Raw genomic sequence first — 26,150 nt, 5'->3', positions numbered from 1 at the left:
GAAGGCATTCGACAAGGTTCCACACAAGACACTGTTGAGCAACACGAGAGTGCACTCGCGACTCCTCACATACTGAAATGCGACAAGACCTGGACAATATCCAGGCTTGGGCTGCTAAGTGGCAAGTAACATTCGCGCCACACAAATGCCGGGCAATGACTATCTCCAACAAGAGAGAAAGAATCTAACCATCTCCCCCCCTTGACATTCAATGGCATTACCATCGCTGAATCCCCCACCATCAACATTCTAGGGGTTACCATTGACCAGAAACTGAACTGGAGTAGCCATATAAATACCATGGCTACAAGAGCAGGTCAGAGGCTAGGAATCCTGAGGCGAGTAACTCACCTCCTGACTCCCCAAAGCCTGTCCACCATCTACAAGGCACAAGTCAGGAGTGTGATGGAATACTCTCCACTTGCCTGGATGGGTGCAGCTCCAACACGCAAGAAGCTCGACACCATCGAAGACAAAGCAGCCCGCTTGATTGACACCCCATCTATAAACATTCACTCCCTCCACCACCGATGCACAGTGACAGCAGTGTGTACCATCTCCAAGATGCACTGCAGCAATGCACCAGGCCCATTAAACAGCACCTTCCAAACCCATGACCTCTACCAACTGGAAGGACAAGGGCAGCAAATGCATGGGAACACCACCACCTGCAAGTTCCCCTCCAAGTCACACACTATCCTGACTTGGAACTATATCGCTGTTCTTTCACTGTCGCTGGGTCAAAATCCTGGAACTCGCTTCCCAACAGCACTGTGGGTGTACCTACCCCACATGAACTGCAGTGGTTCAAGGCAGCAGCTCACCACCACCTTCTCAAGGGCAATTAGGCATGGGAAATAAATGCTGGCCTGGCCAGCGACGCCCACATCCCATGAATGAATTTTTAAAAATGATTCCTCCAATCTATATGGAAATTAATATCACCCATGATTATTGGAGTATCTTTCTTACAAACCCCCATTATTTCTTCCCACATACTTTGTCCTGCAGTCTAACTACTGTCTGGGGGCCTGGAAACTGCTCCCACAAGTGACTTCTTACCTTTGCCATTTCTTCTCACTACCCAAACTGATTCTACATCGTGATCTTTTGAACTAAGGTCATCTCTCACTACAGTACTAATGTCACCCTTAATTAACAGAGCTACCCCACCACCTTTTCCTAGCTTCCTGTCCTTCCATAATGCCAAGCACCCTTGAATATTCAGGTCCCAGCCATGGTCAGCTTGCAATGTCTCGGTAATGGCTATTAGGTCGTACATATAGTTCTATTTATGCTATCAATTCATCTGTTTTGTTACAAATGCGGTGCGCATTCTGATACAGAGCACTCAGTTCTGTCTTTTTACCATTTTTGCAAACTGGCCTTATCTGCGGGTGCACTCTGAAGTTTGTACTCTCTGTCCCACCTTGCCATACTCTGGTTATCACTACCCATGTCGCTACCCTGCACTATTGCCTTGTCTTTTCCCTTTACTTCACCACATTTCCTCTCACTTGATCCCTCACCCACCAGCGCCACCACCACCCACCACCCCCCCACCCCCACACTATTTAGTTTAAAACCCTCTCTACTGGCCTAGAGTCAGAGTCACAAAGTTTTACAGCACAGAAACAGGCACATCGTGTTATACAAATCGCCAGAACACCAATCCCAGCATGGCTGAGGTGATGACCATCCCAACGGGACAGCTCCCACTTTCCCCAGTACTGGTGCCAGTGTCCCATGAATCGAAACTCATTTCTCCCATACCAATGTTTGAACCTTATTTATCCAACGCCAACTCGCTTGTGGCTCAGGCAGTAATTCATAAATGATTACCTTTGTGGTTCTGCTTTTTACTTTAGCCCCTAGTGGCTCATAATCCCCAAGCAGAAACTCTCTCTCAGTCCTATTTATTTATTTATTTTTTTATTTAGAGATACAGCACTGAAATAGGCCCTTCGGCCCACCGAGTCTGTGCCGACCATCAACCACCCATTTATACTAATCCTACATTAACCCCATATTCCTACCACATCCCCACAATTCCCCTACCACCTACCTATACTAGGGGCAGTTTACAATGGCCAATTTACCTATCAACCTGCAAGTCTTTTGGATGTGGGAGGAAACCGGAGCACCCGGCGAAAACCCACGCAGTCACAGGGAGAACTTGCAAACTCCGCACAGGCAGTACCCAGAATCGAACCCGGGTCGCTGGAGCTGTGTGGCTGCGGTGCTAACCACTGCGCCGCCATTGATACCCACGTGGACCACGAGAACTGGATCCTCCCCTTCCCACTGCAAGTTCCTCTCCAACCCCGAGCAGATATCCCGAACCCTGGCACTGAGCAGGCAGCACAACCTTCGGAACTCACGCTCTCGGCTGCAGATATCAGTGTCCATCTCCCTGACTATACCGTCGCCTGTTACCACAGCATTCATATTTCCTCCCACAAGCTGAATGGCTTCCTGCACCACGGTGCCACAGCCAGTCTGCTCATCCAGCCGATAGCCCCCATTCTCATCCATACAAGCTGCAAGAACCTCAAACCCGTTGAACAATTGCAAGGGCTAAGACTCCTCCACCTGTACCTCTTGATCCCCTTGCTTGTCCCCTTAATCTTCTGGCACTTTATCCTCCTTTGAACATCTCGCCTTGTGCTATCCATCTCACCGCTCATTCAAAATCCTTGTTCTCTACCACCAACACAAGCACCATAATAGTTCTCTCACCGAGACAGCTTCACTGTTTTCCTCCCTCAGCCTCTGCACCGTGCGACTTCCCAACTTTGGTTATTTCAACCGCCATCTCAATTCGTTATGCTCTCTCTCTCAGCTCACTGCCCTCTTATCCTCCCTTATAAGCCCTCCGACATCTTCACAGCCACCTGCTTGACTTTGCTATCTCGCGTGGCCTCGCTACTCCCGCTGTGTCAATCAAAGGGAAGGCCATCTCCCCCTTCTCCCTCCAAACCCTACTTCCTCCTGCATCTACCCCTGGAAAAAATCTCTCTCCCAGTTCACTTACAACACTACTTCCAAATTTCCATCTGTCTAGCTTTTGAACCTTCTTTCACCACAACATTTCTGCAGCTAAAGATCTGTCGACACACCCTCACCTCCACCTTTGACGCCCTCATCCCCAATAAAACCATTACTCTCTCTCACCCTGGCCATTCCTCTGGTACAGCCCTCATCTCCGTTCCCTTAAGCCCAAGGGATGCAGACTTGAAAGGATATGGCAGACAAGTGACTTAGCCGTCCACTGCCAGATCTGGCTGCACCATATATAGAACGATTGAGTTCTGCCCTCAACTGCTAAAACCGCTCACTATTCCAGATTCACCCTGCAAGGCAAAGGTAACCCTCAGCTTCTTTATCCTACTGCAAGCCATCTTCTTAAACCCCTCTCTCCTGCCTCTTGCACCCTCACCTCCACCAATAAGCAGAAGGAGCTCATGGATTTCTTCGTCACTAATATTGGATCAGCTGCCACTGTCACTTCCCTCTTTTGCACTAGTCCACCGGGAAAAACTTCCTCTAAGGCTCCCCCTTGCCCTAACCATTATTTCACATCTTTTTTTAATTTCTCTCCTCATGCCCTCTCCGAGCTCATCTTATCAATGAGACACATATCCGGCTTCCTCTTCCCACTAAACTGCTGACCATCAAACTTCCTTTCCTGGCTCCCAAGTTAGCTGGCATTGTTATTGGTGTTCTCACTTCAGCTACCGTCTCCCTCTCCAAAGGTCTGCTGTCATCACCCCACTCCCCAAAGGACCAACCCTTGGCCTCTCCAACTTTGCAAACACCAAAGTCCTTGAACGTGTTGTCGCCTCCCAAATCCTGGCCCACGCATCCCTCCAGTCAGGTTTCTGCCCCTGCCACAGTACCGAAACAGCTCTTATCAAAGTCACAAATGACATCCGATGTAACTGTGACAAACACGATCAACAACTTATATTTTTTAGCGCCTTTAACTTAATAAAACATCCCAAGGCTCTTCAAAGGAGCAATATAAAACAAAATACGACACAAGGAAATATTAGGTCAGATGACCAAAAGCTTGGTCAAAGAGCTAAGTTCTAAGGAGCGTTTTAAAGGAGGAATGCGAGGTAGAGAGGTGGAGAGATTTAGGGAGGGAATTCCAGAGATTAAGGCCCAGATAACTGAAGACATGACAGCCATTAAAATCGGGGAGGCTTCTTGACCTGTCTGCAGCCTTTGACACAGTTGACCACACCATCCTCCTCCAGTGTTTCTCCACTGTCATCCAGCTGGGTGGGACGACTCCCACCTGGTTCCATTCGTATCTATCTAATCACAGCCAGAGTATCACTCGCAGTGGTTTCTCTTCCTGCCCCAAGATCTACCCTTGGCCCCATCCTATTTCTCATTTGCACGTTGCCCCTCAGCGAGATCATCCAAAAAGAGTGTTGGTTCCCACGTGTACACCGACAACCCCACCCAGCTCAACCGCACAAATCACCTCACTAGACCTGTCCATTATCTCTGAAGCGTCTGTCCTGCTTGTCTGACATCCAGTACTGCATCAGCAGAAATTTCCTCCAACTAAGCATGGGAAGACTGAGGCCACTGGCTTTGGTCGCTGCCACAAAGGTCCTTCTCTAGCGACAAACTTCATCGCTCTCCCTGCCTTTCTGAGGCTGAATCAGACAGTTCATAACCTTGGAATCATATTTGGTCTCACGATGAGATTCTGACCACATATTCCTGCCATCACTAGGACCTATTTTTACCTCCATAACATTGCCCCTGTCTCAGCTCATCTGCTGCTGAAACCCTCACTCATGCCTTCCTCACCTCGAGACTTGACTATTCCAACGCACTCCTGGTTGATCTCCCACATTCTACCTACCATAAACTTTCGGTAATCCAAAGCTCTGCTGCCTCACACCACATCCCATTCACCCATCACCCTCTGCTTGGTTATCTGCATTAGCTGCTGGTTAAGCAACACTTGGATTTTAAGATTCACATCCTTGTTTTCAAATCCCTCCATGGCCTCGCCCCCTCCCTATCTCTGGAATCTCCTCCAGCCTCAAAAACTCTCAAGAGATGTCTGCACTCATCTAATCCTGGCTGCTTGAGCATCGCCAATGTTATTTGCTTTACCAGTGGTGACTGTCCCTTTAGCTGCCTGAGCCCGAAAGCTCTGGAGTACACCCACCACCCCCCCGCCCCCCACAACACCTCTCTTTCCTTCTTAAAACAAAGCTTTTGGTCGTCTGCCCTAATATCTCATGTGGCTCAGTGTCTCATAACAGTGCTCCTGTTAAATAGCGCTTTGGGACCTCTTATTACATTAAATGAGCCTTATTAATATGTTGTTGCTCTTGCAGAACAGAAACGATGAAGAGGAGATTTGATAGAGGTGGTCATAATCATGAATGGTTTGATAGAGGAAGTAATGAAAAAATGCTTCAGGAGGATCAGTAACCAGAGGGCACAGATTGAAGACGATGGCAAAGGAACCAGAGGCAAGTTGAGGGAACACTTTTTCTACGCAGCAGGTTGTGATCTGGAATGAACTGCCTGGACAGGTGGTAGATGCAGATTCAGTGATAACTTTTAAGCTAGAATTGGATAAACAACTGAAGCAAAAAAATTTACTGGACTCTGGGGCAAGAGCCAGTGCAGACATGATGGGCTGAAAGGCATCCTGTCGTGTTGTGCTGTTCTCTGATTCAATGAATACAAGATTCTGGGGTGATCTAAATGAGGTGTTTAAGATAATTAAAGAATTTGACAGGGGAGATAAAGAGGTGAGTGAATCCAGAACAAGAGGGCATCACCTTAAAACTAGAGCTAGGTCTTGCAGGGATGGTGGTGGAGCAGGCTTGAGGGGCCAAATGGCCTACTTCTGCTCCTAATTCGTATGTCAGGATACGCTTCTTCACACAAAAAGTAGTGAAAATCTGGAACTCTCTCCTTTAAAAAGCTGTTGTGGCTAATTGAACATTGCAAAACGGAAACCGATGGATTGTTGCTCGGCAAAGGTATTAAGGGTTATGCAACCAAGGCGGGGAGATGTAGTTAACACACAAATCAGTCATGATCTAACTGAATTACAGAAAAGGCTCGAGGGGCCAAACTGCCTCCTCCTGTTCATATGAATGAAGTTTAGTGGAAATGTCTTGGGCCTTGGGACTCACCCCACTCTCCCAGCTTGCATGTCCCACCCACCTTCAGATACTGCCGATTGGAGACAATCTTCCCACACCCCTCAAACTCGCAGCGCAGAATCTCCTTCGGAGCCTTCTTCCTGCAGGAAAAACAATACAGAACAGTGACGGAAGTAGAGAGCAGTCAGTGAGAGAAGAGGGAGAGGAGTGAGTGTGACCGAGGCCGAGAGATAGAGAACAGAGAGAGGGAGGAGACAGAGCACCGAGAGAAAGATTCAGAGGAGAAGGGAGAGAGATGATTTGGGGGAGGGGGGAGGGGAGGGAGAGAAAGAGACACGGGGGAACGCAAGAGCGTGCGGGAATGATGATGGGCTGGAGGTGAGGGGGGTGGGCGAGGGCGCGGAGGGCGGGTGCACCGCACAGGGGAGAGAGCGTGCACGAGAAGGAGCTGAAGAGAGGGGACAGAGAATAAGAGGGAGGGCCAGTGCGGGGGAGAGTGGGACAGACGTAGTGAGCAAGCGAGCGAATGAGTGAGAGACAGAGAGAAAGCGAGATTGAGAGAGAAAGAGAATGGGTGAGATAGCGAGAGTGCAGAGAGCGAGAGAGAGCAACAGCGCACACGAGAGCACAAACGAGAAAGACAGCGAGCAGTAGACAGAGCCCAGGGCGGGGTGTGGAAAGGGGGAGGGAAGGCAGATCGTGGGGTGAGGGAGTGGTGCAGCAAGCAAAATGGCTGGGGAGGGGAGGAGGGGAAACGGGGAGACATAAGGGGACCAAAAGAGAAGGGGAGTGAGAGTGGATGAGGAAGGAAGTGGGAGATTGAGACTGAAACTGGGCCTGGGAGCGAGACCAAGCGAGGGAGGACGACTGAGAGTGAGATAGGAAGAGAACTGAGACCGTCAGGGGGAGGGAGAGGGTGATGGGGACCGAGAGGAGGAGGAGTAGGGTGAGGGTGATCGAGCAGGGAGAGTGGGTGTGGGAGATGGGGAAAGAGACAGAGGGGAAGGGGGAGCAGAAACCAAGATGGGGAGGGTAAGGGTGAGGGCAACCAAAGGTGGGTGTGGTGGTGGTGGGGGGGGGGGTAAGGTTGGGTGACAGAGTGAGGGAAAGGAGGATTGAGAGGGGAAGGGAGAGTGGAATGGAGCGGGGGAATGAGAGTAAAGGGGTCAGAGAGAACTAGAGAATCAGAGTGAGAGAGAGAGAGAGACAGAGATGAAGAGGGAGCGTGGGCGAGACACAGAGAGCCGGGGAGAGAGCGCGAACGAGAGAGACATGCACAAACACATACACGGGGAGAGGAAGAGCATCGGCAAAGGGGAAGGTCCCAAGGATCTAAACAAAAGTGAGCCAGAGAAGCAGCCGAGGGAGGTGAATGGTACATAGGAAAATGGCAAACGCAAAGCCAAGTCACATTACATTTATAGGTAAACATTTTCATTTAATCTACCCATATCTTAAACAAGGCCATATAAGTCATTAAAAACTAAGAAGTAAGCGAAGTTGACTAAATACATCAAAAGAAAGACTTGCAATTATATAGTGCTTTTCATGATCACTTGACGTCTCAGTGCTTTACAGCCAATGAAATACTTTTGAAGTGCAGTCACTGTTGTCATGCAGGAAATGCAGCAGCCAAGTTGTGCACGGCAAACTACAACAAACAGCAACGTGACAATGACCATAATTTGTTTTGTGATGTTGGTTGAGTAATAAATAATATTGGCCAGGACACCAGGGTGTGTGCTCTTCTTCAAAATAGTGCGATGGGATCTTTTATATCCAGCTGAGCAGGCAGACGGGGACCTGATTTACCGTCTCATCTGAAAGACGGCACCTCCGACAGTGTGGCACTCCCTCAGCGTCAGCCTTGATTTTTGAACTCAAGCCCTGGAGTGGGACTTGAAACTGGGACCTTGTGATTCAGAGCCGAGAGCGCGACCAACTGAGCCACGGCTGACGCACAGAAACTTCAATGAATTAAATAAATAAAGCAAGGTTAGATAAAATGGCAGAACAGCTGGCATGTGGGAGTGTGGGGAGAGCATTCCCAAACCTGGACAACCATATCTGCGGTAAGTGACTGCATTTCAAGGGAACTGAGCTGGAGTCTGAGGTGCGAACTTTGCGGGCTATCAAGGAGGGGAAAGGGTTACCTGAGCACTTGGATTCAGGAGGCAGTCACACATCTCAGGTTAGCTTTTGGTGCAGGTCTGGTTAATGGTCAGGGACAGGAGGCTGTGACTATGAGTCAGGCCGGTAAAGGGACTTCAGGTGCAGTGCTGGCGGAGCCTCGGCCTTTGCCCTTACCCAACAGGTACAAGGTTCATGCTGCTAGTGTGGATGAGGTCAAAGTCTGCAGGGTGGATGGGAAAACTGACCACAGCACGAAACAGGAAGCCATTCAAGAAAGGGGAATGAAAAGCAATGTGGCAGTGATAGGGTACAGTGCAGTCAGAGGGACAAATACTGTTCTCTCCGGCTGCGACTGGGAGATCCGAAGGTTGTGTTGCCTGCCTGGTGCCAGGGTTAAGGATATCTCCTCGCAGCTGGAGAAGAACTCGAAGTGGGAAGGGGAGGATCCATTTGTCATGGTGCACGTAGGAACCGAAGACATAGGTAAATCGAGAAATGATGTTAAGCGGAGAGAGTTTGAGGTGTTGAGATTCAAATTAAACAGCAGAACCTCAAAAAGTATTAACCTCTTCCACATGAAAAATTGGCACAGGGACAAACAGATTCGGAAGTTCGTTGCATGGCTCGAAGAGTGGTGTGGGACGCAGGGACTTATATGGGCCCCTGGCACGAGTACTGGGGAGAAAGGGAGCAGTTCTGTTGGATGAAAGGTCATAGGTCTGAAACGTTAACTCTGCTTCTCTCTCCACAGATGCTGCCAGACCTGCTGAGTATTTCCAACACTTTCTGTTTTTATTAGCAGTTCTGTTGGGACAGGCTCCACATAAACTGGACTGGGACCAGCATCCTGGCGAATTGGAGAACTAGGGCTGTGGACAGGGCTTTAAACGAATGAGGGAGGTGGGAGGAGGGAGGATTCAGCAAAGGGTAAATTCAAAAGCAGCACAGCAGCATTTTGAGTAAAATGATACTGCAAGTGTGGGTCAGGAAGGGACAGTGAGAGTAAAAAAAAAGTAATGGGGCATTAGTGACTTGGGTGACATCAGAGAAAAATAGCAATAAATTGAACATAAAAATATTTGCAGAAAGCATTGAAGGGAAAATAGATGAATCAATAACACTGATGGATAGTAATCGGTTTGATCTAATGTCTATTACGCAGTCGTGGCTGCGGAGTGACTAAGGTTGGAACAAAGAACAAAGAGCAAAGAAAATTACAGCACAGGAACAGGCCCTTCGGCCCTCCAAGCCTGCGCCGATCCAGATCCTCTATCTAAACATGTCGCCTATTTTCTAAGGGTCTGTATCTCTTTTCTTCCTGCCCATTCATGTATCTGTCTAGATACATCTTAAAAGATGCCATCGTGCCCGCATCTACCACCTCCGCTGGCAACGCGTTCCAGGCACCCACCACCCTCTGCGTAAAGAACTTTCCACGCATATCCCCCCTAAACTTTTTCCCTTTCACTTTGAACTCGTGTCCTCTAGTAATTGAATCCCCCACTCTGGGAAAAAGCCTCTTGCTATCCACCCTGTCTATACCTCTCATGATTTTGTACACCTCAATCAGGTCCCCCCTCAACCTCCGTCTTTCTAATGAAAATAATCCTAATCTACTCAACCTCTCTTCATAGCTAGCGCCCTCCATACCAGGCAACATCCTGGTGAACCTCCTCTGCACCCTCTCCAAAGCATCCACATCCTTTTGGTAATGTGGCGACCAGAACTGCACGCAGTATTCCAAATGTGGCCGAACCAAAGTCCTATACAACTGTAACATGACCTGCCAACTCTTGTACTTAATACCCCGTCCGATGAAGGAAAGCATGCCGTATGCCTTCTTGACCACTCTATTGACCTGCGTTGCCACCTTCAGGGAACAGTGGACCTGAACACCCAAATCTCTCTAGACATCAATTTTCCCCAGGACTTTTCCATTTACTGTATAGTTCACTCTTGAATTGGATCTTCCAAAATGCAGCACCTCGCATTTGCCCTGATTGAACTCCATCTGCCATTTCTCTGCCCAACTCTCCAATCTATCTATATTCTGTTGTATTCTCTGACAGTCCCCTTCACTATCTGCTACTCCACCAATCTTACTGTCGTCTGCAAACTTGCTAATCAGTCCACCTATACTTTCCTCCAAATCATTCAATATTCTGGCATACCTGACCTTTAGAAGTGATAAACAAAATGGAAAACAAGGAGGAGTGCTCATGATAACAAAGGATGGGATCAAGATAAAGGATCTAAGCTCAAAGAATCAAGAAGTAGAATCAGGTTGGGTGGTGCAAAGCAACAGCAAGGGGCAGAAAATGTTCACGAGAGTTGTTCATAAGCTCTCGAGCTGTGGTTGTCGTGTTGGATAGAGTATAGATCAGGAAATTAGAGGCAAATGTAACATTGGTAATATAGCAACGCCAGTAAATGAAATGGCAGAACGCAAAGCAGCAAAGGGTCCAGCTCATCCCAACCCCAAAGCGCTGAGTGTAGTGAGATGCCCAGCACTCCCCAGCTCCTGGAAGCCTGGAGCTGCAACTAGACTAATACCTGGAATGGGCAGGTTGTCTTATGAGGAAAGACTGGACAGGCTAGGCTTGTATCGGATGGAGTTTAGAAGAGTAGGAGGTGACTTGATTGAAACATACAAGATTCTGAGGGGTCTTGACAGGGTGGATGTGGAAAAGATGTTTCCTCTTGTGGGAGAATCTAGAGCTAGGAGCCACTGTTTAAACGTAAGGCATCGCCCATTTAAGACAGAGATGAGGAGACATTTTTTTCTCCCCGAGGGTAGTGAGCCTTTGGAATTCTCTTCCTCAAAAGGCGATGGAAGGAGAATTTTTGAATATGTTCAAGGCAGAGGTAGATAGATTCTTGATAAGCCAAGGGGGCGAAAGGTTATCGGGGGTAGGGGTAATGTGGAGAAATCAGTTCAGCCATGAGCATATTGAATGGTGGAGCAGGCTCAAGGGGCCGAGTGGCCTACTCCTGCTCCAAAATTGTATGTTTGTACGTTGTGGACAGCGAGTTCCAGGTCATTACCACTCACTGCATAAAAAGGTTCTTCCTCATATTCCTTCCCCTTGCTTGCCTTGCTCAAAACCTTCAATCTGTGCTCCCTAATCCTTGTACCATTAGTTATTGGGAACAGTTTTTCCTCAATCTCCTTTGTTCTAAGTAGAGCACCCTCAGTTTTTCCAAACTAACCTTGCAACTAAAATCCTGCATCTCTGGAAGAATCCTGGTCGGTGGGCTGAAGTGCCTGTTTCAGTGCTGTATCTCTCTATGACTATGACTCTAAATCTCTTCTGTACCCTCTCAAGGGCCCTCACATCCATCCTAAAGTGGGGTGACCAAAACTGGACACAAAATTGCAGTTGGGGCCTAACCAGAACTTTATAAAGGTTCAGCACAACTTCCCTGCTTTTGTACTCTATGTCTCTATTTATGAAGCTCCAGGTACCAAATGCTTTACTAACCACTCTCTCAATATGTCCTGCCACCTTCAAAGATCTACACACTTCCACCCCAGATCCCTCTGTTCCTGCACTCTCTGTAGAACTGTGCCACTAAGTATATATTGCCTCTCCCTATTCCTTCTGCTAAAATGCATCACCTCACATTTGTCAGTATTAAATTCTGCCCGTTCTGCTGGCCTATATATGTTCTGTTGTAGGTGGTTCCGATCATGCTCACCGACTGCCACACCTCCAATTCTGGTGCCATTGGCAAATTTTGAGATTCTACTCTATTCCAAGACCCTTGGGGAACACCCTGTCTACCATCCTCCAGTCTGAGAAACAACCAATCACCACGACTCACTGTTTTCTGTCTTTAAGCCAATTTTCTTTATCCAATTGGACACTGACCCTCCTAATCCATGAGCCTCAATTTTGTTAACTCAGCCTTTTGAGTGGTATCTCATCAAATCCATATAAACAACATCCACCACATTCCCCTCGTCAGTCTTCTCTGTTAATCCATCAAAAAATCAATTACATTAGTCAAACATGATCTGCCTTTTACAAATCCATGCTGGATCTCCTTCATTAACTTGACCCTCTCCAAGTGTCGGTCGATTGTTTTTCCCTGATGATTGTTTCTAAAACCTTACCCACCACTGATGTTATACCAACTGGCCTATAGTTTCTAGAACTGTCCTTACACTCTTTCTTGAATAAGGGTGTCGCATTTGCCACTCTCCAATCATCTGGCGCCTTCCCCATATCCAGGGAATATTGGAAGATTCTGGAAAGCCCTTTTGCTATCCCCATCCCCACTTCCTTTAGCAACCTGGGATGCAAGCCATCCAGACCAGGCGACTTATCAACCCTAAGCATAGTCAACTTTTTCAGTACCTCTACCCCTCTCACTTTTTACTCCTATCCATTGCCTCCACTCTCTCTGCTTCTACCGATGTTTTGTCAGATTTCATTTCCTTAGCGAACACTGATACAAAGTACTCATTAAGTATATTAGCCTTGCCCTGAGGCTCTAGGCATATATTACCCCCTTGCCTCTTACTACTCACTTACTTGTTTAGAAGATTTTTGGGCTCCCTTTTATATTAACTGCCATTCTATTCTCATTCTTTCTTTGCCAGTCTTATTTTCCTCTTCACCTCCCCTCTTAACTTATTGTATATGGCCTGGTTCTCACCTGACATGCATCATACGCCCTCTTTTTTTTGTTTCGTCATATTCTCCAGGTCCCTCATCATCCAAGGAGGACCTGCATTTGGTTCCCTTCCCTTTCACCTGTGTCGGAACATACCTAGTCCATATCTGAAGCATCGCTTCCTTAAAGATAAACCATTGTTCCGAGACAGCTCTTCCCGTCAGTCTTTGGTTCCATTCTACCCTGGCTAGATCCATTCTACCCTGGCTAGATCCCTTCTCATAGTGTTGAAATTAGCTCTATTCCAATCTAGAAATTCTACCTTTATTTTGTTCCTTGCTTTTCTGCATTACCAGTCTAAACCTTATGATGCAATGATCACTCTTACCCAAGTGCTCCCCCACAGACACTTGGTTTACTTGGTCCACCTCATTCTCCAGCACCAGATCCAGCAATGCCTCCTTTCTAGTTGGTCTGAGAACATACTGATTAAGGGAATTCTCACGAACACATTTCAGAAATTCCTCCCCCTCCTTACCCTTTACTCCAAAATTATCCCAATCGAAATTCAGGTAATTAAGATCCCCCAATATTACCACTCCATAGTTGTTGCACACCTTTGTGATTTCCCTGCAGATTTGCTCCTCTCTCCCCCTCTCTCACTATTGGCAAGACTATGGAATGCCCCCAGTAGCATGATCATACCCTTTTTGCTTCTCAACTCTAACCAAATAGATTCTGTCCTTCCCCCCGCCCGTCAAGGACCTCCTCCCTTTTGAACACTACAATGCCTTCCCTAATCAGTACTGCCAACCCAGTTCCTTTCTTTCCTTCTGTCTTTTCTGAATGCTTTATGTTCTTGTATATTAAGTGCACAGTCCTTGCCATTTTTAAGATACATTTTTGTTGCTGCCACCAACCTTATTCGCCATTTTGTGCAAAGAGATATAGGGAGGGAGGGAGAGCGCACGGGAGGGAGGGAGAGCGCGTGAGGGGGAGGGAGAGCGCGCGAGGGGGAGCCAAAGATGGGTTTTCACCATCTGAAACTGGTGATGTGACACTGACCTGATTTTCTTCATTGGAATCTGTGGTTCTTCACTCAACTCCCTGCGGGCTCGCCTGAAACAGAGAAGACTATCAGCTCCGGGTCTCTGGGGGAGAAAGAGAGACCTCCTGTCCCTGATCCCCCTCCTTCACGGGAGGGAGAGACACCATGTCTGTCACCCACTCCTCCCCCTCACTTCCCCCAGGAGGGGGAGACAGCCTATCCGTGACTACACCTCTCCACCCTGGGAGGCAGACACACTGTCCGTGAACCCTCCAACCCCCAGGAAGGAAAGACACCCTTGCCAATTACTCAACCCCCATCACCTGCCCTTTCTTGGCTCTGGTGGAGGTGGTGGAGTCTTCACATTGTTCAGGGGCTCCTTCGGTGGTCTCCCTCGTAACCGGGGCTGCAACTTCCTCTTGGTCCTGTCTGGGCTGTAACAAGATGGAGGGTCAGGCTGACAGGTTCACAGAAGAATTAATATCATGCCAGCCCCAACACACTAACTCTCCAGCCGCCCCATCCCCCCGCCACCCACACCCTCCGCCCTCCCTCCACACACTCCTCACACCTCGCAAACTCCCCCGCCACCTTCCAGCCCCTGTATATTTCTCCAACACCATCAGCCTAACCTTTCCAAAAACACGCCGCCTCACACAGCCCACCCCACCCTCTCCTGCCCCGCTCTCCCCCAGCCTTGCTCTGACTTTGCCATCTGTGCTTCTTCTCCCTCTGCCCTGCCCCTTCCCCTGCTCCAGCCTTTCCTCCTGCTCCCGTTACCCAGACCGCTCCCCATATTAATCTATACTGACCTGTCTGATGAAGGGCTGTAATTCTGATCCTTCAGATCGTCTGCGTAGCTCAGATCATCATCTGTCGACTCTTCAATTCCCCCAACGTTGACCCCGTCACTGAATGAAGTAAAGCAAGAGTGTCACGGGCGCAGATTGCATCAAGAAAACTACTCCCTAAGGGGAATGTCACCAGAGCAGATACAGCAATGTAAACGGGGGGGGCCAGGGCATTGGGGGAGGGGGGGGGGGGGGGGGGGGAGAACGTCAGGGCACTGGGGGTGGGGGGGGGGGGGGGGCGCGCGCGCATCAGGGCATTGGAGGAGGGGGAGGGTTCAGTATCGGATCTGCAAGCAGAGGCAGGGGTGTCGTGGTTGGGTTGAACCCAGGATCACCACATGGGGGGGGACGATATATAGAGTCATAGAGCAACGGCACAAGAGGAGGCCATTCACCCTATAGCATCTATGTCGGCTCTCTCTGGAACAAATCAGCCCCATTCCCCTGCTCTAACCCCCTGGCCCCGCAAATTTATTTTTTTCAAGTGCCCATCCATTTTGCTTTTGAAATCATTGATCACCCCTGTTTCCACCATGTCATAGGCAGTGAACTCCATGTCATTCCCACTTGCTTCATAAAAATGTCCTTTTTCACATCCCCCCTGCATTTCTTGCCCAAAACCTTAAATCGGTCCCCCCGGTCCTTGTAGCATCAGCTAACCCGAACAGCTCTTCCTTGATGACCTTATCTAAACCTGTGATAATCTTCTACACCTCTGTCAAATCTCCCCTCAACCTCTTCAGCCTCATCTTGTTGCTACTATACTCCATCCCTGGAACCATTCTGATAAATCTCCTCTGCATCCTCTCAAGGACCCTCACATCCCAGCTGAAGGACTGGATGCAATATTCTAACTGTGGTCCAACCGGAGCTTTATCAAGGTTCAGCATAACCTCCCTGCTTTTGTACTCAATACTTCTATCTATGAAGCCCAAAATCCCATATGCTTTGCGAACCACTCTCTCCTACCATCTTCAAAGATTAATACACATGCACCCCCAAGTCCTCCACACTCTTTAGAACTGTGCCATTAAGTCTATATTGTTTCTCCCTAACCCTTCTGCCAAAATGCATCATCTCACACTTGTCTGTATTAAATTCCATTTGTCACTTGCCTGCCCATTCTGCTCGCCTATGCCCTGCAATGTACTTGCAAGTAAGTCACTGGTACTGGGAGTTGGCGCATGATTTGAGGATCCGCAAGGAGAGTAAGACAGTCCAGGACACAGCAGAGCCCAAAGAGAAGTGAGAACATAGCTCAAAGAATAAAAATCTTTAAAATAGCCAATGACCTGAAGAGCATTCTTGAGATTCTCAACGCGATCTCACCTTTCATCCCAAACCTCCAACTCCCCATCATTCCTGTCTGCAGCCTGGGTTTCTGAAATAGGAGCAAAGGCAAGAAATAATCAGACACTGTTTCAAACTCTACCAATCCCATGGAGGCTGAAATCCTATTCTTATCTGCAAAAAATAAAATTCCATAATCAGTCAACTAAGATGTGAAACCACCTCAGCAACTAAGATGTGAAACCACCTCAGTAGTGGGTGCTCGTACAGTCATAAATACTTCAATCCATGCAGTGTCATTTGAAACACTCCCAGGGCTGAGACAGCACAGGTAAGATACAGAGTAAAGCTCTCTATACACTGTGCTTTCAAACAATCCCAGGGGAGCTACAGCACAGGGTTACTCAAACTCAGAATCAAAGTCATAATGGCACAGGCAGCGACCATTCGGCCCATCGGGTGCACGCCAGCTCTCTGCAGAGCAATCCAGTCAGACCCATTCTCCTGCCCTAACCCGGGTGCCCTCCAAGTCTATTTCATCCAACTTCCTCTTGAAGTCACTGACTGTCTCCACTTCCACCACACTCGTAGGCAGCGAGTTCCAAGTCGTTCCCACCCGCTGCATAAAAATCTTCTTTCTCACATCCCTCCTGCATCTCTGGCCCAAAACCTTAAACCCGTGTCCCCTAGTCCTTGTACAACCAACTAATGGGAACCACTTTTCTTTGTCTACCCTATCCAAACCTGTCAGAATCTTGTACGCTTCTATCAAATCTCCCCTCAACCACCTTTGCTCCAAGGACAACAACCCCAGCTTCTCCAACCAAACCAAAATCCCCCAACCCTGGAGCCATTCTGGTAAATCTCCTCTGCACGCTCTCAAGACACTCACTTCCATCCTAAAGTTTGGCGACCAGAACTGGACACAACACCCCAGTTGGGGCCTAACCAGAGCTTTATAAAGGTTCCCTGCTTTTGTACTCGATACCTCTATTTATGAAGGCCAAGATCGCATACGCTCTGCAAACTACTCTCTCACCATGACCTGCCACTTTCAAAGATCTACGCACAAGAACCCCCAGGTCCCTCTGTCCCTGTACACTCTTTAGATCTGGATCATTAAGTCTATATTGCCTATCCCTATCCGTTTTGCCAAAATGCATCGTCTCACATTTCCCTTTATTAAATTCAATTTGCCACTAGTTTGTCTGTTATGCTAGCCTATGGCCTGTTGCAATTGATTTGTATCATTCTCACTGCCTGCCACACGTCCAAGTTTAGTGTCATTGGTAAATTTTGAAATTTTACTCTGTATTCCAATATCCAAGCCATTTACCTATATCAAAAAAGCAGTGGTCCCAGCACTGACTCTTGGGGAATACCAATGTCTACCATCCTCCAGCCTGAAAAACAACCATTTATAATGACTCACTATTTTCTCTCTTTAAGTCAGTTTTTTATCCGAGCTGACACAGACCCTCCTACTCCATGAGCCTCAATTTTGTTCATCAGCCTGTTAGGTGGTACTTTGTCAAATTCCATATAAGCAACATCCGTTGCATTCCCTTCGTCAATCTTTTCTGTTATTTAATCAAAAAAATAAGTTAGATAAATGATCTGCCTATTTCAAATCGATGCTGGATCTACCTCATTCACTCAAACCTCTCCAAGTGCCTGTTGATTTTTTCCCCCTAATTATTGTTTCTAAAACCTTACTCACCACTGATGTTAAACTAAATGGCCTGTAGTTACCAGGAATGTCCTTACACCCTTTCTTGAATACAGGTGTCACATTCGCATCTCTCCAATCCTCTGCCACCTCCCCCGTATCCAGGGAAGATTGGAAGATTATGGCAAACCCTTCTGCTATCTCCACCCACATTTCCTTTAGCAACCTGAGATGCAAGCTATCCAGGCCAAGCAACTTATTCACTCTAAGCATAGCCAGCCTTTCCAGTACATCCTGCCTATCAATTTGCATTTGCATCCATCTTCAGCCAGAAGTGCCGAGTTGATGATCCACCTCAGCCTCCTCCCAAGATCCCCAGCAACACAGATGCCAGTCTTCAGCCAATCCGATTTACTCCACATGATATCAAGAAACAACTGAAGGCACTGGATACTGCAAAGGTTGTGGGCCCTGTCGACATTCCAGCAATAGTACTGAAGACTTGAGCTCCAGAAATTGCCTCGCCTCTAGCCAAGCTGTTCCAGTACAGCTAGAGCACTGGCATCTACCCGACAATGTGGCAAATTGCCCAGTTTTGTCCTGTGCACAAAAAAACCAGGACAAATCCAACCTTTCCAATTACCTCCCCATCAGTCTACTCACGGTCTTCAGCAAAGTGATGGAAGGGTCATCGACAGTGCTATAAAGAGGCACTTACTCAGCAATAACCTGCTCAGTGATGCTCAGTTTGGGTTCCACCAGGGCCATTCAGCTCCTGACTTCATTACAACCTTGGTTCAAACATGGACAAAAGAGCTGAACTCAAGAGGTGAGGTGGGAGTGACTGCCCTCGACATCAAGGCAGCATTTGACCAAGTATGGCATCAAGGAGCCCGAGCAAAATTGCAGTCAATGAGAATCAGGGGGGAAATTCTCTGCTGGCAGGAGTCATACCTAGCGCAAAGGAAGATGGCTGTGGTTGTTGGAGGTCAATCATCTGAGCTCCAGGGCATCACTGCAGGAGCTCCTCAGGGTAGTGTCCTTGGCCCAACCATCTTCAGCTGCTTCATCAATTACCTTCCTTCAATCATAAGGTCAGAAGTGGGGGTGTTCACTGATGATTGCACAATATTCAGCAACATTCGTGACTCCTCAGATACTGAAGCAGTCCAAGTCCACATGCAGAAAGACCTGGACAGCATCCAGGCTTGGGCGGATAATGGCAAGTAACATTCGCGCTACACAAGTACCAGGTAATGACCAATTCAAACAAGAGAAAATCTAACCAATTCCTCTTGACATTCAATGGCATTACAATCGCTGAATCCCCCACTATCAACATTTTGGGGGTCACCATTGACCAAAAACTGAACAGGACCAGCCACATAAATGCTGTTGCTACAAGAGCAGATCAGAGGCTGGGAATTCTGTGGCAAGCAACTCACTTCCTGTCTCCCCAAAGCCTGTCCATCATGTACTTGGCACAAGTCAGGAGTGTGATGAAATACTCTCCACTTGCCTGGATGGGTGCAGCTCCAACAACACTCAAGAAGCTCGACACCATCCAGGACAAAGCAGCCCGCTTGATTGGCAACCTATCCACCACCTTCACAATTCACTCCCTTCACCACCAACGCACAGTGGCAGCAGCATGTACCATCTACAAGATGCACTGCAGCAACTCACCAAGGCTCCTGCAACAGCACCTTCCAAACCCATGACCTCTACCACCTAGGACAAGAGAAGCAGATGCATGGGAACATCACCACCTGCAAGTTCCCCTCCAAGCCACACAACATGCTGACTTGGAACTATATCGCTGTTCCTTCACTATTGCTGGGTCAAAATCCTGGAACTCCCTTCCTAACAGCACTGTGGGTGTACCTACCCCAAATGGACTGCAGCAGTTCAAGAAGGCAGCTCACCACCACCTTCTCAAGGGCAACTGGGAATGGGAAATAAATGCTGTCCTAGCCAATGATGCCCACATCCCACAAACAAATAAAAAGAAAATTGTCACCTCATCCACTCTTATACTGATATTTTGACAGCATTGTCTTCCTTAGTAAACACAGATACGAGGTACTCATTAAGTATCCTTGCCTTGCCCATCACCTTTAAACATATATCACTGTCTTTGTCACTAATAGGCCCCACCCCACCTCTTTCTACCAGTTTACTATTTATATGCCGGTAAAAGACTTTCGGGTTTTTTTTTTATGTTGACTGCCATTCTATTCTTATATTCTCTTTGGCAATTGTATTTTTCTTTCCCCTTCCCCTCTTAACTTAGTGTATTTGGCCTGGTCCTCACTTCAAATCCACTTTTGTGCCCACTCCCCATATCCCTCGATTTCCTGAGGCACCAAAAATCTACCTCAGCCTTAAATATATTCAACGACGGAGCATCCACAATCCTCTGGGGTAGAGAATTCCAAAGATTCCCAACCCTTAGAGTGAAGACATTTCTGCTCATCTCAGACCTAAATGATCGGCCCCTTGCCCTGAAAATGTGTCCCCCGTGTTCTCGATTCCCCAGCCAGGGAAAACCATGTCTCAATTTCTACTCTGTCAAGCCCCTTCAGAACCTGTTTCAATGTTATCGCCTCTCATTCTTCTAAATTTCAGAGAGTACCGACCAAATTTGCTCAGCCTCTCATCATAGGACAAACGCCTCAATCTAGGGGCCATTCTAGTGAACTTTCACTGTACAGCCTCCAATGCAAATATATCCTTCCTTAAATCTGGAAACCAAAACTGCACACAGTATTCCAGGTGTGGTCTCATCAAAGCCCCATACAATTGTAGCAAGACTTCTTTTAGTCTTGCAGTCCAATCCTCTTGCGATAAAGGTCAAAATGCCATTTGTTTTCCTAATTGCTTACTGTAGTTCTGAAGAAGGGTCTCTGACCTGAAACGTTAACTTTGCTTCTCTCTGCACAGATGCTGCCAGACCTGCTGAGTATTTCCAGCATTTTTTGTTTTTATTACTAACTTTTTGTGTTCCTTGTATGAGTACATCCAAGTCTCTATGGAAATTAACGTTTTCAAGTATCACGCCTTTTAAAAAATATTCTGCTTTTCTATCCTTACAACCAAAATGAATAACCTCACATTTTCCCATATTATACTGTATCTGCCACCTTGTTGCCTACTCACTCAACCTGTCTATATCTGTAGCCTTTCTGTGTCCTCCTCACCCACCTAGCTTTGTAATGTCAGCAAACCTAGATGCATTACTCTGTGTCTGTTCATCCAAGTCATTAATATAGATTGTAAATAGTTGAGGCCCCAGCACTGACCCTTGCGGCACTCCACTAGTCACAGCCTGCCAACTTGAAAATGCCCTATTTATCCCTACTCTCTGTCCGTTAACCAATCCTCTTTCCAAGCTAATTTATCACCCCCCACTCCTTGAGCCCTTATCTTATGTATTAAAATTGTGTGGCACCTTATCAAATGCATTTTGGAAATCCAAGTATACTACATTTACTGGTTCCCCTTTATCTACCCGACTAGCTACATTGCCAAAAAAAACTTTTTAAAAATTGTCAAACAGGATCTTCAACTTTCCAAAACTTCCCTCACATGAACCCTTGCCCCAAATATTTATCTTAAAGCCCTCTCTGGTGCCACAGTTATACGACTCGCCAGGGCACTGATCCCAGCACGTCAGGTGAAAGCCATCCGAACGGCACAGCTCCCACTTTCCCCAGTACTCGTGCCAGTGCCCCAAGAATCACAGAATCACAACCCATTTCTCCCACTCCAATCTTTGAGCCACGCATTTAACTCTCTAATCTTATTTACCCTACCCCAATTTGCTTGTGGCTATGTAGTGATCCAGAGATAATTGCCTTTGTGGTTCTGCTTTTTAAATTTAACCCAAAGCTGCTCATACTCCCTCAGCAGAACCTCTTTCTCAGTCCTACCTATGTCACTGGTACCCATATGCACCACGACAACTAGATCGTTTCCCCCACCCCCCCAACTCCAAGTTCCTTTCCAGCACCAAGGAGATGTCCTCAACCCTGGCACCAGGCAGGCAACACAGCCTTCAGAACTCATGCTCTTGGCTGCAGAGAACTGTATCTATGCCCCTAAATATACTGTCCCAATTACAACTACATTCCTTTTACACCCCTGACTTAAATGGCCCCCTGCACCACAGTTCCGTGGTCAGTTTGATCAGTCACCCTGCAGTCCCTGCACTTGTCCACACAAGCTACAAGAATCTCGAAGGACAAATGCAGGGGCTGAGGCTCCTCCACTGCTACTTTCTCAATCCCCATACCTGCCTCTCTTGCAGTCAGAGCCTCCTGTCTCTGACCAAATCAGAAGTACCTAGACTAAGAGGTGTGACAACCTTCGGAATAAAGTGCCCAGGTAACTTTCCTCCTATTTAATGCATCGCACTGTCCAAAGCTTGGACCCCAGCTCATCAACTCTGAGCCGAAGTTCCTCGAGCTGCAGACAATTACTGCAGATGTGGTTGCCATGGATCACACTGGTGTCTACCAGCTCTCCCACATGCTACAACTGCAACACATCACCTGCCCTGCCATCCTTATTGTGTTTTATTTGACTAATTAGGTTCCAAGTTTAGAAATATCACTCAACTGTTATCTGTAGTTACATTAAGTAGTTGAACGAGTTAACCTATAAATTTAATGCAAATGCTTTAAAGAAGAGATATTTCAGGTACAAGCTAGGTGCATTCTAACAAGAGGCAAAGGCTAGGGAACCAAAGTCAGGGCTCCTTGGTCTAAGACCTGTCAGGTGAATTCTTCAAATGAGAACCAGGCCAAATACAATTAGTTGAGAAGGTAAGTGAAGATGAAAATAAGACCGGCAAAGAAAGAATACGAGAGTAGGATGGTAGTTAACCAAAAAGGTAACCCAAAAACAGGTAGTAAGAGGTTGGGTGGGGCCTAGTAGGGACAAGGATAGAGATGTATGCTTTGAGGTGCAGGGCAAGGCTAGAATACTCAATGAGTACTTTGAATTGATGTTTACTAAGGAAGAGGATGCTGACAAAATATCGGAGATGGTCGAGGCAATGGATGAGGTGAACATTGATAGGAAGGAAGTACTGGAGAGGCTTGCTAAGCTTCCAATAGATAAGTCACCTGGTCCAGATAACTGGCATCTCAGATTGATAAGGAAAGTGGGGGTAGGAGGATAGCAGAAGGGCGTGCCATAATCTTCCAATTTTACCTAGATATGGGGGAGATGTCAGAGGATTGGAAAGTGGCAAAGGTGATATCCTTCTTCAAGGGTTTAAGGGCATTCCTGAAAATTATCAGCCAGTTTAACAACCGTGGTGGGTAAAAGTTTCAGAAACAATAATCAGGGGGGAAAAAAAATCAACAGGTACTTGGAGGGGTTTGAGCTAATTAAGGAGAGCCAGCACGGATTTGTAAAAGGAAGACTGTGTTTGACTAATCTAATTGACATTTTTGAGGTAGTTACAGGGAAGGTTGATGAAGGGAATGCAACAGATACGGTCTATACAGATTTTCAGAAAGCAATTGAGAAGTACCACATAAAAGGCTGGTTAACAAAATTGAAGCGCCTGACTCATTGTCAGCTTGGATAAAAATTTGGCGTAAGGACAAAAACAGTAAGACATGATAAATGGTTGTTTTTCAGACTGGAGGATGGTAGCCAGTGGAGTTCTAAAGAGTGTACAGGGACAGAGAGATCTGGTGGCTCTGCGCATCTATCTTTGAAGGTGGCAGAACATAGTGAGAGAGTAGTTCGCCAAGCATATGGTATCTTGGACTTCATAAATAGAGTTTCTGAGTATAAAAGCAGGGAAGTTATGTTGAATCTTTATACAGCTCTGGTTAGACCCCAACTGGAGTACTGCATCCAGTTCTGCTCACCACACTTCACATACGAACATACAAATTAGGAGCAGGAGTCGGCCACTCGGCCCCTCGAGCCTGCTCCGCCATTCAACAAGTTCATGGCTGAACTGATTACTCCACATTTCCAACTCCCCCCGATAACCTTCCACTGCCTTGATTATCAAGAATCTACCTAACTCTGCCTTAGAAATATTCAAAGGCTCTGCTTCCACTGCCTTTTGAGGAAGAGAATTCCAAAGATTCACGACCTTCAGAGAAAAAATTTCTCCTCATCTCCGTGTTAAATGGGTGTCCCCGTATTTTTAAACAGTGACCCCTAGTTCTAGATTCTCCCACAAGGGGAAACATCCTTTCCACATCCACCCTGTCAAGACCCCTCAGGATCGTATATGTTTCAATCAAGTCGCCTCTTACTCTTCTAAACTCCAGCAGATAGAAGCCTAGCCTGTCCAATCTTTCCTCGTAAGACAGCCCGTCCATTCCCGGTGAGTCTAGTAAACCTTCTCTGTACTACTTCCAATGCATTTACATGCTTTAGAAAGGACGTGAGAGGGTGCAGAGGAGATTTACCAGGTTGGCTCCAGGGAAGGGGGAATTTTAGTTAAAAGGTTACTTGGCGTTTTCTACTTGAAGCAAAGGAGGTTGAGGGGAGATTTGGAGAGGTATACAGGATTATGAGAGTATTGCTGAAAATGGAGACATGTTGTCGATGACATGCTGTCAACGTGTGTCTCTATTTTCAGCAATACTCAAGTTCTATACTACCAAAAGATTGAGAGAGGTTTAGATAAGGTGGAGAAGGAAAAGCTCTTCCCATTAGCTGATGGCACAAGGACGAGGGGACACAGATTTAAGGATTTGGGCAAGAGATGCAGGGTGGATGTGATGAAGTTTTTTTTATGCAACGACTGGTATGACTTGGAACTTGCTGCTGACAAGGTGGTGGAAGCAGGGACAATTAACGATTGCAAAAGGAGACTGGACTGGAACTTGAGGGAAATAAACTTGTAGAGCTACAGGGATACAGCAGGGGAATGGGACTGACTGGACTTCTCTAAACAGAGGCGACATGGACTAAATGGCCTCCTTCTGTTCCGTAATGACTCTACGACTCTAGATCTTCCTCCATGCTGTTCCATCAAACACTTGCAGAACAGGTACAACATGGGTTTCTACACACTAAAGTTCCCTCAATACTATGCCATCACACATTCACAGAACAGGCTACTACATGAATAGAAAAAGAGCAAGCACTAAAGATCACGCTATTCCGTGCAACCAAACTCAAATCGGGCAGGTTCTGCACGGTTTAGACATAGCGTGAAACTCCCATCTACACTGTCCCATCAAACATTTCCAGGGAAGCTGCAGCATAGGTTAGATACAGAGTAAAGCTCCCTCTGCACTTTGCATCAAACACCCCCAGGGCAGATACAGCATGGGTTAGATACAGAGTAAAGCTCCCTCTGCACTTTGCATCAAACAATCCCAGTTGGTAGAGCACAGGTTTGGCATGGCAGTCTTCTCTATTGATGAAATCAGTATGGGTGGAGATTAGGAATAAAAAGTGTCAGAAAACGCTGGTGGGAGTAGTTTCTGCACCCCCTAATACTAGTTACACTGTTGGGCAGAGGATAAAGCAAAAAATAATTAGAGCTTGTAACAAATGAAATGTAAAAATTGTGGGGGACTTTAAGTTTCATATAGACTGGACAATCATATTGGCAAAGGTATTCTGGAAAATGGACTTAAAGAATGCTTTTGCGATAGATTCCTGGAACAATAAGTTTTAGAACCAATTAGGAATAAGGCTATTTTAGATTTAGTATTGTGCAATGAGGCAGGCTAAACTAGTAATCTCATTGTAAAAGATCCTCTGGGCTAAAAGAGTGATCATAATACAACTGAATTCCATATTAAGTTTGAAAGTGACATACTCCAGACCCAAACAGGAATTTTGAACTGAGGTATGCAGCTACGGTTGATTCAGTAAATCAACTAAAAGATATGGCAATAAATAAACAGTGGATAGCATTTAAAGTAACAACTCAAGATGTTCAACAAAAATACATCCCATTAAAAAAATCGAAGACCCAGCAAGAAAAATCCATCCGTGGCTCACTAAAGAAGTTACGGATAATATTAGATTCAAAGAAGAGGCTTGTAATGTTATAAAGAATAGTAGTAAGACTGAGGATGCTAGAAACCAGCAAAGGCTGACCAGAAAGTTAATAAAAAGGGAAAAAAATAGAATTAGAGTAAACTAGCCAGGAATATAAAAACAGATTGTTAGAGCTTTTACAATATAGAAAAAGCACAGAAGCTAAAATAAACATTGGCCCCTTAGAGGTAGAGACCGGAGAAATTATCATGAGGAAATGGCAGAGACGTTGAAAAGATATATTTTGTGTGTCTTCAGAATAGAAGAAACAAATTATGCACCAGAAATAGAGGGTAACCAAGGGGCTAATAAGAGTGAGGAAGTTAAGGCAATTAATATCAGGATAGAAAAAG

General features: G+C 46.6%; 1 protein-coding gene across 1 annotated transcript in view; it reads right to left on the bottom strand.

Annotated features, from left to right (window-relative positions):
- The window catches only part of LOC137385105 (zinc finger protein 692-like), an 85,489-nt gene that overhangs the window by 9,157 nt on the left and 50,182 nt on the right, over nt 1-26,150 (bottom strand). The window contains exons 5-9 of the mRNA XM_068059874.1: nt 16,134-16,185; nt 14,766-14,864; nt 14,277-14,387; nt 13,971-14,024; nt 6,214-6,292 (exon numbers count right to left, since the gene is read on the bottom strand). Coding sequence (XP_067915975.1) covers nt 6,214-6,292; nt 13,971-14,024; nt 14,277-14,387; nt 14,766-14,864; nt 16,134-16,185 — 395 coding nt within the window. The remainder of the gene's footprint in view (nt 1-6,213; nt 6,293-13,970; nt 14,025-14,276; nt 14,388-14,765; nt 14,865-16,133; nt 16,186-26,150) is intronic.

This window comes from Heterodontus francisci, chromosome 28 (genome assembly GCF_036365525.1).
Source record: "Heterodontus francisci isolate sHetFra1 chromosome 28, sHetFra1.hap1, whole genome shotgun sequence".
Lineage (NCBI taxonomy): Eukaryota > Metazoa > Chordata > Chondrichthyes > Heterodontiformes > Heterodontidae > Heterodontus > Heterodontus francisci.
Note: the sequence above shows the minus strand (reverse complement) of the source record. Positions and strands in the feature narration are given on the sequence as shown.